The sequence below is a fragment of the Rhinolophus hipposideros genome (genome assembly GCF_964194185.1).
Source record: "Rhinolophus hipposideros genome assembly, chromosome: 3".
Taxonomy (NCBI): Eukaryota; Metazoa; Chordata; class Mammalia; order Chiroptera; family Rhinolophidae; genus Rhinolophus; species Rhinolophus hipposideros.
In genome coordinates this window covers 56,536,678-56,556,642 of record NC_138049.1, presented here as the reverse complement: position 1 = coordinate 56,556,642, position 19,965 = coordinate 56,536,678, and the positions used below count along the sequence as shown (strand labels likewise).

Genomic DNA, 19,965 nt, shown 5'->3' with positions numbered 1-19,965 from the left:
CAGCCCCCACAGTTGTTCTGCACTGTTTCTTACACTAACCAGCAAATGTTGTAAATTCAAAATGGGCACATACATGGAATTGAAGGTTCCGTTCTCCTTACATTTCTCTCACCGGCATGACTCACAACAGTTTTTTGCATTCCTGTTTCCAAGCACAGCCTCTTACTCCTTTCTCCTCCTTTGGGAAGCATGGGGAGAGGTTGAGGCAGAGAGACAGATATTTATGAAGTAAGACGGTTATTAAAAGTTGCAAATTTCCGTTTGTATAAATCCAGCACTTAATCTTGTTGCTATTTGAAGCCTACGGTAAAAATGATGCGGGCACCTCATACTGCTGGTGTTTACAATGTGCAGCTCATTACAGTCTTCTTTGATGCGTACCCTTTAAAAAAGAAAAATAGAGGAAAAGAGAAAATGAAGGAACACTTTTATTTCCGTCTCCAAGGTGTGCATGGTGGTCTCATTGATTAGGCATCTTCGACCTAGAATCATTGTTCTGCTTTTTCATTTGCGTTGTCTTCACCCCCCGTCCCCCGCACCCCCCACCAGTGAACATTCATCGGCACATTTCCACATAGTCTTGGACATTTTTTCTAACATGTCAATTGTAAAACAATTAAGTCTATAGATGTTAAAGTGACAGCATCATAATGATTATAATTTTACTTCAGGTGTTCTATTTTTGCATTATTTCTTGCTTTTTTAAAAAAAGCTACTTGTTTTTGAATGGTAAAGAGAGTCATTAAACCATAATTCAGTTTCACCTGAGCAGACTCCAAAAATGAATTAAGTCATGGAATCCAGTTTCTGTTTTTATGCAGCCTTATTTAAGCAATAATGCTGTTTAAAATGTTTACTTAAAAATAAATAAGAATAAAATTGTGCATATACCGGGGGTGCCAAAAGAATATATACAAGTGGACACTTTGGTCCGCGTTGCTCGAGCAGTAGTTTGCCATAATCAAAAGTGTCTGGACGCTGATGGTAACCACTTTGAGCACCTCTTGCAATTGCAGAAGTCAAACGTGACTTATATTCATCTTTTGTTATCGGTATATATTGAGTATTGCAATTTTAATATAGTTTTCCTTTCTTAAAATGTGTGTTTTTTTGGCTCTCTCTCTTTCTCTCTCTCTCTCTATCTACAGATAGATAGATAGATAGATCACACACACACACACACACACACACACACACACACACACACACACACACACACGGTCTCACCAGATTCTTCACCACACTAGACCACAAATGATTATTTTTGTTTAGCTGTATGGACAGCATGGATAAAGTAGCCCTCAAGGATGCTTAGTCAAATTATTGATTAGTTATGTTGTGTTTTGTTTAAGTAATTGGGAGTAAAAAGGTAATTAGGAGAGAAATGTGTCAGTCAAACTGATCAATAGCTTTTTTGATTTTTTGGTTTTTTGGTATATAGAAAGTAGTGTGAGGTTTACTTTTAGTATTAATGTGTGTTATCTGTGACATTGAGTGATTTTATTTTATAGATTCACCATGCTTTCAAATTAATGGGATTCAAGCAAGGACTGTTTCCTCTTAAAGGGAGTATAACTCATTATTTCAAATTATTTTTGGTGTAAGCCTGGCTGGATTCCTACTTTCCCTCAATCTGTTGTACTCTTTATATCTAAGTATGGAAAACCAGTGTCCAAAATAAAGGACTTTCCTTACGTCATCCCAAACCTTTCGCTGCATGCCCACTTCAGGAGTCTCCCCTTGAATCAGTGCACGGAGGCTGTATCCCCTTAGCAGTGATGTCCCCCCTCAGAAGGTCCTGCAGTGTATCTCACACTTCATCTCTTGGCCTGTACTGGCATTCGTTCTGCTTCCAGGGCTGGGCCTGGTCATTGGATCCAGTTTCTCTTTCCTCTTCCATCCTTCCATCTCCCCCCTTAAAGGTCCCCTTGCTCTTCAAACATGTTGTTCCTCCTAACCTTGTAAGGATGTCTCAGCTCTGTGACTTCTCCTGATTGCAGTCTCACAACTTCTGTTTTTCTCTCATTCAGCAAACACTTATGGGTTTCCTCATGGGTGCCAGGCATTGGGGCTGAAACACGATCCTTTTTTCATTGGGGCTGAAACATGATCCTTTTTTAGCCTTTGGAATGGCTACTACTCATACCTTCATCCACTGAAGTCCCCTCTTCCCTCATGAGTCTTCTGAGATTGTCAACCACTGGTTCTTCTGTACTGGGCCCATCTTTCCACATACCCATCTTCCCTACATGACTGTTATAGACGTGCTCTCTAAGCCCCGTCCCCCAGCCAAAAACTGTATGATAATTGTGCCGAAGAGTATATATTCTTTGACAAAAATATTGTGTCATTATACTCAAAGGTGTTGCAAGGTGTAAATAGAAGATTCATTGTTCCCCAGTTTTTTATACTATGAAGAAATGAAGTTAGAGAATCCACTGTGAAATATTCTATTTAAGCATCAGTAGCCAGGATGAAATTCACATAACGAAGATGGTTTTCATCGCATTTCAGCGTATTCTCTGCCACTCACTGGCTCGGGATCCCCAGGCCCAACCCACCAGCTCCATCCTTTGATAATAGAGTCTGGGCCCTGGCTGTGTTTCATCATGTCCTTCAGTTAGCGCCTTCCCCACTCCAATCACTAGATTCTGTAGCTATAAATTAACGTTTAAAGTGACTTGTGAGGATTCTTTTTATTTGGAGACTGACAACATTAAGCCCTTCAATGCAATTTAGTTACTTCCTGGACATCCAAATTCAACATAGTACTATTTATTTGAGGAATCTGACTTTTTCTGTATTAGTGGCCTGGGGCAGCTGCTTGAGCCTGTGAAGTCCTGTTGGTCACTAAAGGTTTAATTTCAGGGAGGTATGTGTGCAGTGAATCTACTGTTGGTTCATTATTATTTGAACCAGTTTGTAAAGAAATATTCGAAGGCTTGATGCTCTCAGGGTGCTCCAGGGCATGTTTACAAATTAAACAGCTATTTTAAAAACCATAACATTTATAAATGTACCAGCAATATTTAAAACACCCATGGGGGAAACAGTAACATAAAACGATGGTTTTTACGTGTGTCTGAAAATTTTCCTACAATAAATTGAAACTTCCAAATTCGCAGATTTTTCTTTCTCTAATTTCGTATTCCATGAGTATGTTTTACAGAGATACATTAAGACACTCGAGGTCAAGAGTAAGTCTTGAGTTTTATGGTATGAATAGAGCTTGGAAGTAAATGGCAAATAAGGGTGTATCTATGTGTACTGATTATAATCTTCTTTCTCACCAAGTAAGTTCCTGGTACATAATGGCCACTCAGTAAAAGACTGAGGAATGGATGAGTTAAAAAACTAAATGAGAAAACTCACGTTTATATCATTTTCCCCAGAGCAACAAAACAAGATGAAAAGTAATCAACTCAATTATTATTTTAGTTTTCTCAAGCCAGATAGCTTAGTTCATATATATTTTTCCTTTCTACTAAATTAACTGAGTTGAGGGGACTCATGGACATAAGTTCAAGTATTTTTAATGGTAGACTCAAGCCAAGTAAAGAAAGTGAATACATGCCGAGTGTTAAGCAGAAACAACTAGGTTTATGTCTCTATCTCTTATTTTATTCATTCATTCCTTTATTCATGCTTTTCTGACATGGGATTTAAGAAAGCCATACACCTGAACTTCCTAGGTTAGAATTACTGAATTCATTTGTGTGAAAATAGGCTCGTCATAAGGGATAGTTTATAATCTGCAACAGATATCTGCCATACTTTTATTATTACTTAGTTATCAGTTTATAACATGTGAAGTATTTAATACTGTGGATGAAGATGCTTATCAACTACATGAATCTCAAAATCTAAGTCAATAGTGCACAATATTGTGTTATGTAAGGACAGTCTGGATGTGCTGGCTTTATCATGAGTTCAGAAGGATAACTGAAGGGAGGGTTAGCTCCACTTCTTGGTGGTACATTGCCATCACATTAATTCTGCGTATTCGTAGTTTACCAAGCACTTTCACATATTGTCTCATTCAGTCTTCTACAGACCCGGTGATGTAACTAATATCATCCTTGTTTTACAGATGATGAAACAGCCTCACAGTCTGTGATGTTTTTCATAAATGTTGAAGTCCATTAAGTTGTAGGAAAAGGTCTTCTGGCATCAAGTCCCACGTCCTTTCATTGTGTCACGTTCTCCTCCATAGGCATGTACCAATCAGTGGTAGAAAAAAGCATCAAGATTTCCCTGGTCATTTCAGCTGACTTCACCCTGATGACGCATCCCCCTTGCATGCTCTAGCTGGTAAATAACGTGAAATGGTTGGTGTAAACCTTTCAGGGTCACTCTAGTCTGTGCTGCGAGTGGGATACAGCAGGGTTTTCATCTATTGACCAAGTATGTTTTCTCTCATTTTCCAGTGTTCTTCTAACAGTATAAGCTTAATATCTCACTGACCACATCTTAAGTCCCTTTTACATCCAAAAGGATATCATATATAAATAGGCAGACACTAATGTTTTACTTAGAAGTCTCATGTCTTCAGTCTAGCATCAATGATTCAATGGATGAGTATTATTTTTTTGGCCCAGGAATCATTGTCAGACCACTGGACGGCAAGTACAGGAGATTATTACCAGTTGTCCCTGTGTTCTGCTAAGTATGAGAAGGCTAAGAATGGGTTTCATTTTCCCTGAAAGATCACTGGCATTTGTAACGTTAGTTGTCTTTATTGCCCCATCAGATATTCTTCCCATCTAAAAAAAGCTTTGTATATGCTAGATCTGGGGATGGTATATTAAAGATAGTTCTGAGCTAAAAATTTATGTGAATAATTTGCAAAATATTTGCATTTATATATAAAATCTTGTCATACAAATTTGAAATGTGTGTTCCTTGATGGGTATTACTTTATTTAATAAGAGTTGGTATCTGCTGAGTGAGGTAGTTTGATCTGAACAAAGTTGTTCCCAGGGAGAAAAGGGCTACCATGTAACCTGACCTTATACATGTGGGTCTGAGTGCACATGTACTTTTACGTGCACACGCCTGTGCCTGTATTTCTGGTGAGTACAGAAACATCACTTTGATTTTCTAGTAAGAGATTTATGCTATGGAAACCTGCAGCGTGGATATTAGACACAGTGATTAGTTTGGGTTGCCTCTCCCATCTATACGAATTTTGGAGGATTTGACTTTAAAAAATTACTTTTTGTTGGATGCATAGATGACATGTATCCTGTAGGCAGACGAGAATTTCTCATCAACTCACTCGTTTTACAGAGGAGAATCCCAGTGACTGGTCGGATGTCGGCTTTGTACTCATGCTGCTCTGTGCATTGACTTTTCAAAGATCAGCTTAACTTGGTGGCCAATTCTCACAAGTAGAAAGGACATCACAGTATACTAACCTCATCTCTTTCCCTGTCTTTATTTTCTCTTCATCTTAATATACAATGTGCCTTTTGAAAAGTCCTTTTGTGTTACAAGACTGAACCCAAGAAAACAGCTCAGGTCACTTTTTATTCTTTCCCCTTTTTCAGGAACGTCTATGTGGCAGGCCTCAGGGTAGTTTTCACTGTGTGTCGTTCAGTCCTAGGTGTCTGTCCCCATCTATGGAGAAGAGATACCCTTGGTCTCAAGGGCTTGTGCTTTTGATGCGCTGCAGTGTGTATTTCTAAAAATATGTATAAAGATGATTGTCACAAACAATTTCTTGTGTTCTTTCAGTTTTGCATTTAAAAATAATTTCAAACCTAAAGAAAAGTTGCAAGAATGAGAATAGTACAAAGAATAACCATATAATTTGCTGATTTCTTAAATTACCTCATTGGCTTTTATCATATCTTCTCTGTCTCTCTCTAAATATCTATCTATAGATAGATGATGGATGGATGGATGGATAGACAGACAGACAGACAGACAGATAGCACTCAAGTGAGCACTGTTAGAATTTTTAATATTCCTCCACGGTAACATTTTTATTGCTCTGATAGAGGAAAATGCTCTGATCCTGAATCCCTAGTTTCTGGTGCTTTTAGATTTTATAGGAATGTCTTTTTGAACAGAAAATTTACATTGGGTTTCAGAGAAGAGAATGTGCATACAAAATTTGGTGCATTTATTTATTAATATGAATTTTCCTCTCGATGACGGTCATTAGTCTGGTTTAATATGTCACCATTTGAACCTGCCAGGACTCACTTTAAAGAGATGAGCTTCTGTGTAGTTTAATGTGGCAATTTTTAGCCCCTGCTCGGTTGCACCAGGGAAACTTTCCACTTTCAACATCTAAAGAAACTGTATGTAATAGTAAAATGGTATCTTGCTGGAGTTCTATGTTTGTGTTTATTAGAATTTAAGGCATTATAAATAATACATAAAATAGTATACTTTAATGTAATGTATAATAAATCGTCAATGCAACTTTCCTTGGAGGACATGGGTGGGAAGGTGGAGCGTGTGCCTGATACTCTGTTTAGAAAGGAAAAAGTCTGTCTGTGCGTTGTTACTCATCCTATTAAAACACGCTTCTGTGGCTTTCCACTGCTTGTTGCCCAAGAGCTCTTTCACATGCTCCGCTCTTTGGTGGAGGTTCAGGAATGTCAGTCAGTTGTGGGTTTGCTCCTGTGTCCTTCCTTTGTCCCTTTCTGAATTGCTGGAAGTGTGAGATTTATGCTGCCTTTTGGGCACTGAGGGGAGACTGGTGCCCTGCTTATCTCTGTGGCATGACAGGACTGGCAAAGATATAGACACGTGTGCCTTCACAGCATGAGCTCCTGCAAGATGGAGGGCTCAGTGTGCGCCTACAGCAAAGCTGTCTGCAACCAAGTTTTAAGTAGGAGAATAATGATAGCTACCCCTGGCTGTGGGCAGATATACCAGTCCTTGCTTATTACTCAGCTCTAGCCGATGAATTCTGTGATTAGAGTATCCTTTTCCATGAAAAAGAATACTTATGAACCAAGACAAAGAAATAGTTATTGCTTTTATTTTATTTAATTTGTGTGTGTGTGTTCTATTTTTTGTGGGGTTTTTGTTTTGTTTTTTTTCTTTTCTGAAACAAGAAACATCTGTTTTCTCACAATTCTGACAACTAGAAATCTGAGATCAAGGTGTCAGCAGGGTTTGTTCTTCTGAGGCCTCTCTCCAAATTGTGGGTGGCAGTCATTTTTTCTGTGTCTTCACATGATCTTCCTTTTGTATATATCTGTGTCTTAGTGTCCTCTCTTTTTTTGTTTTATTGTGATAAAAACACATAATATAAACTTACCCTTAACAGTTTTTAAGTATACATACAGTATTTTTAACTGTATGCACATTATTGTAGAACAGATCTTTCTGAAACTTTTTATCTTGACTGAAACTTTGTACCCTTTGATAACCTCTACTGCCTCCTCCCCATGGGCCTCTGGCAGCCACCAGTCTAGTTACTGTTCTTTTTAGTTTGATTACTTTAGATACTCGTATAAGTGGAGTGACGCACAGTTCTGTGACTGACTTATGTCACTTAGCATAAGGTCTTCAGGTTCATCCATGTGATAGCATAGAGCAGGATTTCCTTCTTTGTACGGCTGATTAATATTCCATTTTATGTCCACCCCACCTCTTCTTTATCCATTCATCCACTGATGGGCATTTAGGTTGCGTCCACATCTTGGCAATTGTGAATAGTGCTGCAATGAATATAGATGCACAGATACCTCTTTGAGATCCTATTTTCTTTTTTAATACATATTTTAATTGAATTATAGTTGACATACATTATTATGTTAATTTCAGGTGTACAGCATAATGATTCGATATTTTTACACATTATGAAGTGGTTACTACGATAAGTCTAGTTACCATCTGTCGCCATACTACTTCCATATTATTGACTGTGTTCCCCATGCTGTACATTATATCAAGATTCTGTTTTTAATTCTTTTGAATATATACCCAGAAGCAGGAGTGGTGGATCATATGGTGGTTATATTTTTAACTTTTTGAGGAACTTTTCCCATAGCAGCTCCATCATTTTGCAGCCCTACCAACAGTGTACAAGGCTGCATTCCCAATTTTTCACATCCTCACCAACACTTCTTTTCTATTTTGTTTTGTGTTTTAAATATAACGGCCATCCATGCAGATGTGAGGTGATATCTCGTTGTGGTTTTGATTTGTATTTCCTTGATGATTAGTGGTAATGAACACTTTTTCATAAGCTTGTTGGCCATTTGTATATCTTCTTTGGAGAAATGTCTGTTCAAGGCCTGTTTTTCTTTTTTTATTAAATTTATTGAGGTGACATTGGTTAGTAAATTTATGTAGGTTTCAAGTGCACAGTTCTGTAATATACCATCTATATGTCACATTGTGTGTTCACCAACCAGAGTCAGTTCTCCTTCCGTCACCATGTATCTGAAAACATTTATCTGTAAAGACATATGTACCCCTGTGTTCACTGCGGCATGATTCATGGTGACCAAAACACGGAAACAACCAAAGTGTCCTTCTAAATGATTGGATAAAGAAGATGTGGTACATATACACAATGGAATATTACTCGGTCACAAGAAAAGATGAAATAGTGCCATTTGTAACAACATGAATGGATATTGAGATTATCATGCGAAATGAAATAAGTCAGACAGAAAAAATCAAGAACCATATGACTTCACTCACATGTGGGATATAAAACTGAAAGCAACAAATGAACAAGACAAACAAAGAAACAGAAACTCATAGACACAGACAACAGTTTAGTGGTTCCAGAAGGTATGGAGGAAGGGGAGTCATAGAGGACAGTAATAGTTATTGCTTTTAGACAATGTTTAAGGACTTTATCTTTTGTCAGTATTGGTTAAAAAGATTTGATGACTCACTCGATGAGAGCTGCTTTTATAAAATACATTTATATATCTGTGTGTGTATGTGTGTGTATATGTGTGTATATATGTATGTGTGTACATATATGTGTGAATGTATGTGTGTGTATGTGTGAATGTGTATATATGTGTGTACATGTATGTGTGTATAGATATTACATGTATGTATATATGTGTATGTGTGTATATGTGTGAATATATGTGTGTATGTATGTGTGTGTATATGTGTGTATGTATATATGTGTGTGTATATGTGTGTGTGTACTTTGTTCATCCTTGAACATCATAGGGCTTAGGGTTGCTGACCTCCACGCAGTCAAAATCCATGTATAACCTTTGGCTCCCTAAAAGCATAAAACTACAGAGGGATACAGTCTTCCCTCTGTATCCATGGGAATTGGTTCCAGGAACCCCAGGGGACACCAAAATCCACAGTCGCTCAAGTCCCTTACATAAAATGACGTAGAACAATGCATACATTTGGCCCTCCACATCCATGGATTCCCAACTGTGGATTGAAAGTACTGTTTTCAATCTGAAATTGGTTGAATCTGTGGATACAAAACCTGGGAATTTGAAGTGTCAACTGTATATTTATTGAAAAATATCTATGTATAAGTAGACTGCACAGTTCGAACTCATGTTCAAGGCTCAACTATATTTGCAACATATAAAGGTAATTTTACTGAAGAGTGTATTGATGTGTACTCTTGGATTTGGGATGACCTCATAATTTATATATTTTCCAGGAAATCTATAAGTGTAAGATTCTTATTTTTGTCATTTCTTTGTGGTCAAGTTGGGTGGTAGTACACATACATATGGACATATCTAAGCAGAGTTAGACTTCAGAACAGCTACATTTTTCTAAGGTTCAGGAATTTGAGATTTCAAAACAGCAGCTTCTATCTGGGTATATTCAAACACGAACAGTAAAATAATTTGGATCACAACTTGAAGACTTGTAATGTTAGGAATGTAACATTTATTCAGATAATTGATGTATTTCTGAAATACCTGTACATATGAGTAAGTTACATAGTTTACTTGAGTTAGAGAAAAAATTGTAGAATTTAAGATTATAAACTCTTATATTTAGGATTATATATTTTTATATTTTACTCTATAAAATAACGATCAGTCAGCATACACTGAGAAAACTAAAAGGAAGGGGTTACCTTTTCCATATATTTTTGAGTTAGGCTTTGTTAACAAAGAATAACCTAGAATTATAATATATGTTCCCATAAAAAGTTGAATGATAATTCAAGACTCAAAGAGTGCCCGTTCCTCTAAATACTTATCCTTTGATATCATTAAACTTACTTTTTATGTAGAAGTAATCTATAAATGAGACTCACTAAAAAATGTTGTCAACCTATCTTGTTGCAAAGCATACTTTTTAAAACACACTTAATTTTTCTAATTTAGAGAATACAGAAATTATGTTTGGGTTTGAGTGCATCTGCCTGGATTCTATCTAAAAATAATTATTGATGGAAAAATAATGATGACATCATACAATAGAAAAGCACTTTGTATAATTTCAAAACTGGGGTTCTGGTTCCAGCTTTTCTACTAATTAAATGCAGGACTTGGAGTAAGTCAGATAACTTGTCTGTGATAGATAAAAATATATAGGGATTGATATTGTTTGTTCAAGAAAAGTATGAGATATAGCCTGAAAATAGTTGTAAAGAATTTTCCATTTATGTAACAAATACTTATAGCTTATTATGTGCCGGGCACTATTCTTATCTAGGCTCTGAGGATGAGATGAGTTGATGTTGGAATAACCTATAGCAAATGCTTCTTTTAGGAAGAAATAATTCTCCATTAGGGAAAGATGAACTAGATTGGGTCTCTCAGGGTGCTTGGGAAATTTCCTGTAGTCTTTGGGGATGACAGTCCCGTGTTTCAGATGGTTTAGGAAACATCTTGCCTAATGGCCATGTTTCCTAAGGCCTCTTTGTTGTGTCCTCCCAAGCTAATCCTTGATTTCCACTCTTTCTGGCTTTGCCACAAAAAAGTAGGCAATAAGACTTTCGGGATGTGCTCCATTTTCCTCCCAATTAAAATGTGCTAAACTTTAGGGTGATGAGATGTCAGTATGCCAGAATGAGTAAGATAGAATAGGATTTCAGCCTTCCCTGAGTTATGCTTTCTCTGTGTAGTGTCATTAAAAGCCACCAGTTCCCACAATAACCATTTTCAAACGTAAGCATCAAAATACACTACCCTGTTTCCCCGAAAATAAGACCTAGCCGGATAATCAGCTCTAATGTGTCTTTTGGAGCAAAAATTAACATAAGACCGGGTCTTATATTATGTTATATAAGACTCGGTCTTATGTTATATAAGACTGGGTCTTATAGTAAAAAAAGACCCAGTATTGTATTGTATTGTATTGTATTGTATTGTATTATATTATATTATATTATATTATATTATATTATATTATATTATATTATACATGGTCTTATATAATGGTAAAGTGAGACTGAGTCTCATATTAATTTTTGCTCAAAGTCCAGCTATGTCTTATTTTCAGGGAAACAGGGTACAAAGCTAACTGTGGTCCTTGGGTTCTATGATGCCCCAGTGATGAATCAGCTTTTGCTTACTGTAGTCTCTAAACCCCTTAAATGGGCTCCAGGATTCCCTCCACCACCTTGCCCTTAATTCCGCATGGGAGTGAACAGTGAGTGCTGTGGTGGGGTTCATGGTGGGAGAAGTGATTTTGAGGCAGCCCATTTTAAAAAACAAATTTTTGTCAGTTCTTTCATTATTTTGATAAACAAGAATTATCCATGGTTTCTTAGTTTTTCCCTTTTATACTTTGATGAAAGAAAAAATAGTATAATAACACTTCTATATTTATTTATTTATTCCTTAATACAAAAGCAAAGCCGCACAGAGTATTTATATGACTTCATGCTAGCAGAAACAGCTATTGATTCATAGACCTTAAAGAACCAAAATCTTAAAATATGCTGTCTTACCCAGAGTGAGGTCTTACCTGTATCTTACTGTATGGGAAATATGCTGTCTTACCCATAATACTAAGTTACAAGTGTCCTATATCTTTATTAAAGCATCCTCCTAGACTTCATTTTTTTTAAACCTTCTTAAATTTGAAATAACGTGCTTAATTTACTCTAATAAGGCAGTAGCTTACTGTTTCATGAATAGGAAACTGACTAAAACCTTCCTACTCAGAGTGTGGTCCTTGGAGCAGCACACACATCACCTGAGAGACTGTTAGAAATGCAGGCTCCCATTCCTCCTCCCCTTACCTATTGAGTCAGAATCTGTATTTGGACCAGAAACCCCAGGCTGTCTGTGCACAAGTTAGGTTTCAGAAGTACTGGATTTAAATCTCATTATATGTAGTGAAATTGGCTTGAAGTTGTTGGCAGAATAGCTCCTTGTAAGTTGTATTTACCTTTGATCTGGAGAAGAGATAAACCCAAGTATGCATGACTTGTGTAGCCTAAAAATATTTATAGACGTAAAGGTGTGAAAATTATATGCAATACGTGAGAAGTTAGAACTCTTGGCAACAAATAAGATAAAAGGAATCCCTGAAAATACAAACTAAATGTATGTGCACAAAATATTCTGTAATGCAAAGTATGCGGGGAATTTCAACACGGAAAGTGTCTTGTTACATGTGTATGTGTACATGTGACATAGGGGTGACAATAGAGAGAAATCCAGAATTTAATCAATGCTAGATCACCATGGTCACTTTTCCACTGCCAGTTTGATTTGTTAGATATTTCTCTAAGGCAGAGAGCCTAAGTTGTGGCTTGTGTACTTCTCACGCAGTAAGTGACACTGCCAGAAAGATAAAGATAAACCAGAGAGTGTTAAGAGATGGGCTAGAAGATTGATTATGGTATAGGAAGAGCTGATTTATGAGGAAAGAGAAAAATAATTAAATGGGCAGCACTATGCTATAAAAAGAGGCTGTGGAGACATGGATATTTATCTGTTTCTCCAGTGCTGTGTCCTGTAGTATCCGTATAAAAGATGCACAAACATTAGGATGTAAAAAAAATTGTTACAAAGCAAAGCAATATCAGCTGGAATTACTCTGTTAAATTAGGAGTGAAATCAAAGATGAAGTTTCAGAACATTTTACCTGGTGCATGAGAAATGGCCTTGAGCGGGATGACTTTATCCCCGACAACCTTTGAAAGCTCTGTGGGCAAAGAGTAGAAAATCATTTATGAAGTCGTTGAATTATCTTCCCAGGGAAATAATTGGAAACCCAGGCCTTGAAACTCCTAAAATTAGGGTGGAGAAAAATCAGGATGTTGCCTGTGGGAACTTTGTCCACTTCGGCAGAGACCTGGTAGTTGATGAGTGACGTTCTTCTCCTGCAATATCTTTGATTATTGCTGATATCACCATACACAGATTTTTAAAATCGGGTTGGTATCTTATTTAAATTAAAAACGCCAGTTGCTAAAAGCGAGTGTCACCCATCTGCCCTCCATGATGTCTGCCTTCTAGGCATCGGCGGACTACCTGGCACGCAGTGACATTCTTTTGTTATTTTTCTAAACTGTGTCATTCGTTAAAAGATGCAATTCAATGCACATTGGAAGTGAATTCACTTCCTACATTCTCATCTTTAGGAAAGCTAAAAAGATAAGCTGAAAATATGCATTGCCTTTTGGAGCCAGTGGTCAGATGGATACAGAAATTCTGAAAGCCTGAAATCGCCTAGAGCTTCAGAGAGTTTAGTGCTCTTTTTCACCAGAATGAAAACCAAGCTCATGTTTGCCACAGAGTGAGAGCACTACATTTCCTTCTTCTTCCATCTCGACTTTTGCCCCAGGGATATGCACCAGCTGAAAAAGGAAGCCTAGAACCCCAATTCCATTGCTCAGAAAGCAAGTAAAGCACAACAAAATTATTCAGTATTCTAATTCAGTACTTTTTTATGCTAATTCCTTCAGATCTACATTTGTGTCTTCTAGGAGATCAAGTTGCATGTAGGTGCTGCTAATAGTAGTTCATATTAAATATGTGGACTGGAGATATTAGATATACTTCTTTATGCTGGTGGGTGGGCAGGTTTGCCCAACTTAAATATTAAGTCACATTGACTAAATTACGTCAGGTTCTCCATAGCATGTATTGGTTTCCTTGTTGATGGTATTTTCTGAACTATTATTCAGTTTTGTTATTTATGACTTAATGCGCCTGCTTTAGTTATCAGAAATTCTATTTGTTGGTAGTCAAAAGTTCCTTTTCTTCTTGAAAGACATCTAGACCTCAACAAAAAGGTTAGGATTAGTCTGCTAATGTGTTCATAGTACAAAGATAATCTCCTCTGTGTCCTGTTTCTCTGAAAATGTCTCTAACAAATTTCCAGTATCTTACATAGGCAAGCAAACTACTGTCTTGAAGATGAAAACTAATTAAGAAAAAAAATTAAATTGATAGGTTGAAATCTTTCTTTTTCTTCTCTTGCTTCCTCACTGATATACCTACCAAAGGGGGAGGGGAAAAAGTCCTTTTTCTTTCTAAATCATTCTGCTACTGTCATATTGATTTTCTCTCAAGTACACCCTGTGGTCTCAGATGATATCATATTTTCTTACATTACTTGTATTGATACAGCATCTTGACTCATGGGTTGACATATATTGTGTGAGCTGTGATGACACCACTCATCACTGACATTTCCTGGGGGTTGGGTGTACCAAACCTCTCACACATGAAACACAAGGGAACAGGCTGGTTCGCAACAGTAGTTTTATTCTTTGAAAAGTGATTATTGTTCATTCAAAGACCCCGTCACTGTCGCTTAACATTGTTCTTAACTCCTACAATAATGGTTTGAGTTATTTTGTAATCATCTTTGTTTGTTTGTTTGTTTGTTTTTTGCTGATGCAGAAAAAATAAAAAATTCCTCAACTGGGTATCAAAATATTCCAGTGTTACACGATTTGTAAGAAAAAGAAAATGTGTTATTAAGTATCTGAAAGCATACACGGTGACCTGCCTGTGTGCCATTGCTTTGACTCTCTTTTTTGCCTTCGCATGCTCCTCTCATCTCACCTCCCTGTGTTTCAGCTAGCAGTGAGGTGGTTGGAACACAACTGCCATTACCAGTACATGGACGAGCTCCTGCAGTATATCCGCTTTGGCCTGATGGACGTGGATACTCTCCACACAGTTGCCCTCTCCCACCCCCTCGTCCAGGCAAGTGAGACCGCAACAGCTCTTGTCAACGAGGCCCTGGAATACCACCAAAGCATCTATGCTCAGCCCGTGTGGCAGACTCGCAGGACTAAACCAAGGTTCCAGTCAGACACTCTGTATATCATCGGTGGGAAAAAGCGTGAGGTCTGTAAAGTGAAGGAACTTCGGTATTTCAATCCTGTCGATCAAGAGAATGCTCTCATAGCTGCCATTGCCAACTGGAGTGAGCTGGCCCCTATGCCCGTGGGAAGGAGCCACCATTGTGTGGCAGTCATGGGGGACTTCCTGTTTGTAGCAGGAGGGGAAGTTGAGCATGCCAGTGGCCGGACGTGTGCCGTGAGGACTGCCTGTCGCTATGACCCCCGCAGTAATTCCTGGGCAGAGATAGCACCCATGAAAAATTGCCGGGAGCATTTCGTGCTGGGTGCCATGGATGAATACCTCTATGCGGTTGGGGGCAGAAATGAACTCCGCCAGGTTCTGCCTACAGTTGAGCGATATTGCCCCAAGAAGAACAAATGGACTTTTGTGCAGTCCTTTGACCGATCCCTTTCGTGTCATGCTGGATATGTGGCAGATGGTCTTCTTTGGATATCAGGTAGAAAATGCCTCATATGTTTGATTTATCAAAAAAAAAAAACAACTTTCATTGTGGCACAAATTTAAAAGTCAAACTTTGGTAGTATGGCCATGCGTATTTGAATGAATGAGCCAAGGATGCCATTTTAGCATTCACTTATTTTGCACCTACTCTATACAGAGCAATGTAATGGGAAGTAATTGACCTTTCTGTGACTTGCTGAGTGATCAGAGGAGTGAAAATTCAAGATAGAAATTAATAGCCCATCACACCTCTTTTTCCACCAAAGCTTTTGTTGTTTAGATTGTCAGCTTTTGATGTTCGTGCTTTGTATTGCATAACTTATAGTTTATCCAGGTCCTTTGCTTTTACTTTCACCCCAAGCTGCCTCACTAGGAGCCTTTTATCAAAGACAGGGCAGGAGATAAACCCAGTAAACCCATTTTGATGAGTATGCAGTGGGTATATATCCAGGGAAGAGCATTACTATGCATTGAGGGAAGGGATTTAAGTTATTGGCTGAAATAATGTTTTGTATTATCTATGTAGTTACTCATGGTGTCCTAAGCCTTCATTCCTATTTACTCTCCTATTCTTCCTGATTATTGGACGGGCTACTATTATGTTAGTTTCCTTTTTTCTTTTTCTTTCTTTCTTTTTTTTTTTTTTGATGTCTTTTGATTATGGACAAAGTAGAGATATAATGAACTCCATGTACCCATAAGCCTAGCTTCAGCAGGTACTCACTCTTGCCAGTTGTGTTTCATCCACATCCACATCCTCCAAATTCCTCCCAGCTGCCCTTTCACTTGTCTAGGAGGAGTCTGTGAGGCAAGACCACATTACTAACCTGTGTTTCCAGTTCTGTCATTGAAAAGGCCTAAAATGTTCCCCTTTGAAAGGTATGCCTGTTGGGGAAGAAAGTTGCATCTTCTCTTAGTTAGAGGAGACTCATTTTGTAACCCAAATGGAACTTGTTAAATGAATTTCCATGTTAGAGATAAAGAAAATCAAATAAATACAGGAAGTCCTCATTTAACCTCATTGATAAGTTCTGCAACTTTTAAGTGAAACAATGTATAATGAAACCACTGTTACCACAGGCTAATTGATATAAACAAGAGTTAAGTTGCTACATCTCATCAATGCTATAACAAAACGATGTTGAACCAAACGACATTTCTGAGGTCTTGCTGTACTAAAAGTAACTTTGAGATGTTTGTACCTAGAAGAAACAATCATTTTTAAATACACCTGTGAAGGCTTCCCCGGTATCCCTCAATAATCTTCTCTAGTTGTTTAACATCTGCTCTGAAAAAGTCTCCCTTGCATTTAAACTAAATTCGGTTGGACACTGCCCATTTTTTCCTTCTGTCCTCAGTAGCCAGGGAGACAGCCACAGTCTCACTTTTTCTGGATTATGCCTCAATTATTGGCAATTTCACTGGGGGAAAAAAAGCTCATGTCAGGGTTTAAATGCTTGGTAATTATGAATGAAGCTAAAATTAGGACTAAGGAAGAGGATAACGAGGTGGACCCAACAATTACTGGTCTTTTATGCCAAATAAACATCAGATGTGAGTGTATATGTTAATAGAGAGAGATATATTTAAATAAAAACCTATCTGGTGACTTTTTCCCTTTTCTTTAAGTACATATATCAATAGTTTAAAAAAAAATCCACCAGGACTGTATACCATTAGTGTTGCTAAAGAAACTTCATAATTGGCTATAAATAAGTCTTTGCTAATAGAAGGAACATTGTACTTGACTTGGATAACAAACAATGATGGATTTATGAACTCAGTGTAATTTATATTTCCTTCCAGTGTACATTCCTTCCATTAACTTAGTTTTCCTATGTTGTTAATATACTGCCTTCCTAAACAACCTTTTCTAAATTTTGTATGAATTTCTCATAAATATTTTCATAAATGTTTCCCTTTTTTAGCTATAAAACTAGCTTTTTAAAAAATACTGGAGTTTCCCTTTCCTAGTTTTAAAACTATGACTACCTTCTTTAGTCAGGCCTTAAGAAAGCACAGAAGCTTATCAGACTGGCTACATCCATCAATCTGGTGTGAAACTGACTTCTCTTTCAATATTTCCCTTTCCATTTTATTAAATGTATCAGCTTATTAGAGATCTTATTGCTATATCACTTCGTTTTTCCCCACTGTGAAAGGAAATACATTTTCTTTGTTCTTTGTGTTTTTTTTGCACTAATGTATGCTGCCTGTGTTAACCATACTTAATGAAAACAATCACAATTTTCTCAGGTTTGTTTCTCCCCACTGTGTACTTGAGATGAAAAACTCACTTCCCTGTGTACAGTGCAATACCTTTAATTGGAAAGAAAAGGAAATCACCAGTGACATTTCTAATACCTTCAGTCATCTGCCTCTTTCCTCACGCCCAGCTGATAATAAATCAATTGTGAATCTAACCATAGATAGGGAGGGGTGACTAGATTTGCTAATGGACCCCTTGGAAAAAAAAAAGACAGGTATATTTCACCCTCACTATCACTGATTTCGAAGTGTTACCCTGATTTATTGGAGCAGATGAAAATGTTCGAGGCTATTCCTTATCCTTTACCAAATAATCAAGTATTTCCAATTGAATTGGTGGGGAGATTGGGTCATTGCCATTCTTCTGGTATTTTGCAAGCTTTGCCTGATGTGGAGGTAGTAAGAATTATAGAATGTGGATTTTAAGGCCTTATTTTTGTTCCATAGAACACAAAATTAATGCTTCTTTAGAGACTCATAATTTCCAGCATTCTCACTCCCTCCACATATCCCCTTCCCTTTCTCTGTTCATTTCAGAGTCAGGACACCTTGAAACCTGTCCATGGTTTTTAAAGTGGCACAAGCAGAGATGAATTCAGAGAATCAGGTTATGTGGATATGCCCATTAGCATTTAATTTAAGATGTTAGAGATAGTCAGATTTAACAGGCTGCTGTAGCATTTGACATGGTGACCCAATTCACAAATGCTCCACATCATTTCTACTTTAAATTCGCAATACTGAAGTAAAATAAGCATTAAATATCCTCCAGTTGTGTTTTAAAATGTATGCTCTCCTTTGTATGATATTGTTTGTGAAGTACTAAAAAGCTTTTTTTGTGAGTACAGATTAATTCTGAGCTCTTTTTACAGAACAACTTACCTTTTCATTTTTGTCAAATGGCAGCAGGATAATGGGAAGCTAACCACAAAATCCATGCTTTAAAACTATGAAAATAAGATAAATGCTACGGCATTTAGTCAAAAGCAGTATTTGTGCTTTCTTGATGCCTTTGGTGAATGCTACATTCTTATTAAATCTAGTGATGGTTCATAGATAAAGAAGATTAATTTAGCAAACATACTTCCTGCCCTCTAGGAGATGACAATCAAAGAGTTTTGCAGATATTTCATTAATGAAAGAACATGTGTTAAAGCTTCTTTAACTCCCTAGAAGATATGTTTAGTTTCATCTTGATTAAATTTAAATGAAGCTCGCATTGCCCCATTTTAAGTAACTTTAATTTATTCAAACCTACTAAAGGGACTTTGGCTTTTCTAATATTCATTAAAATTAGAACAATGTAAATTTTCATTACCATTTTTAAGATGCCATGGCTTTAGATTTACACTATCTGTGCAAATATTGTACTTGCATCTAAAAAATTATACAGAAAACATTGGGAATGAACAGGGGGCATGGCAGAGGCTGCATGGCGAGCACTGAGGGCACAGACTACCGTCACACACACAGAAAACTCGCTCCACGTCTTACCAACCAGGAGACACTGAGTGGGGCTCGTCACCTCATTGAGTCTTGTTCCGAGCTAGTGCCAGAGCGACAACGTAGAGAGAGACATAGGTCTTGTGATGGGGCTCTTGGTATAACAGAGGAAACACTTTCCAAGAGATAATTATGGGTTCGCCTGGACTATGTGTGACAATAGCAGACTTTCCACGGTAAGAAGTAGTGCAAAGCAAGGGCCATGAGAGGTTTCACACAAGTTTGTAGCACCTTCAGCCTAACTTGGCCTCAGGTCCGTTGGCTAACTCCTCCTCCCGGTGCTCATGCTTGGGCTTCATGGTGCAGTCACCCCAACAATTCTCTTGCGCTCTGGCAAGCACATCCTGCTGGACAAACCCAGTGGTCCACTTTGCCTGTGCCTGTGCAGCTGAGCCCTGTGACAGGATGGCTGGCACGGGTACTCACTCAGTTCCCAGAACCTCTCTACACCCTACACTAGTTTCTCATCCACTCTCCTTCATTGGCTAGCACT

The 19,965-nt window shown here is 37.7% G+C and overlaps 1 protein-coding gene across 5 annotated transcripts in view; it reads left to right on the top strand.

Annotated features, from left to right (window-relative positions):
- The window catches only part of KLHL32 (kelch like family member 32), a 191,974-nt gene that overhangs the window by 143,818 nt on the left and 28,191 nt on the right, over nt 1-19,965 (top strand). For 4 of the 5 annotated variants that reach the window (XM_081044937.1, XM_081044940.1, XM_081044939.1 and 1 more), the window contains one exon: nt 14,970-15,696. In XM_081044937.1, the coding sequence (XP_080901063.1) occupies nt 14,970-15,696 (727 nt within the window). The remainder of the gene's footprint in view (nt 1-14,969; nt 15,697-19,965) is intronic. The other variant, XM_081044941.1, reaches the window with a different exon arrangement.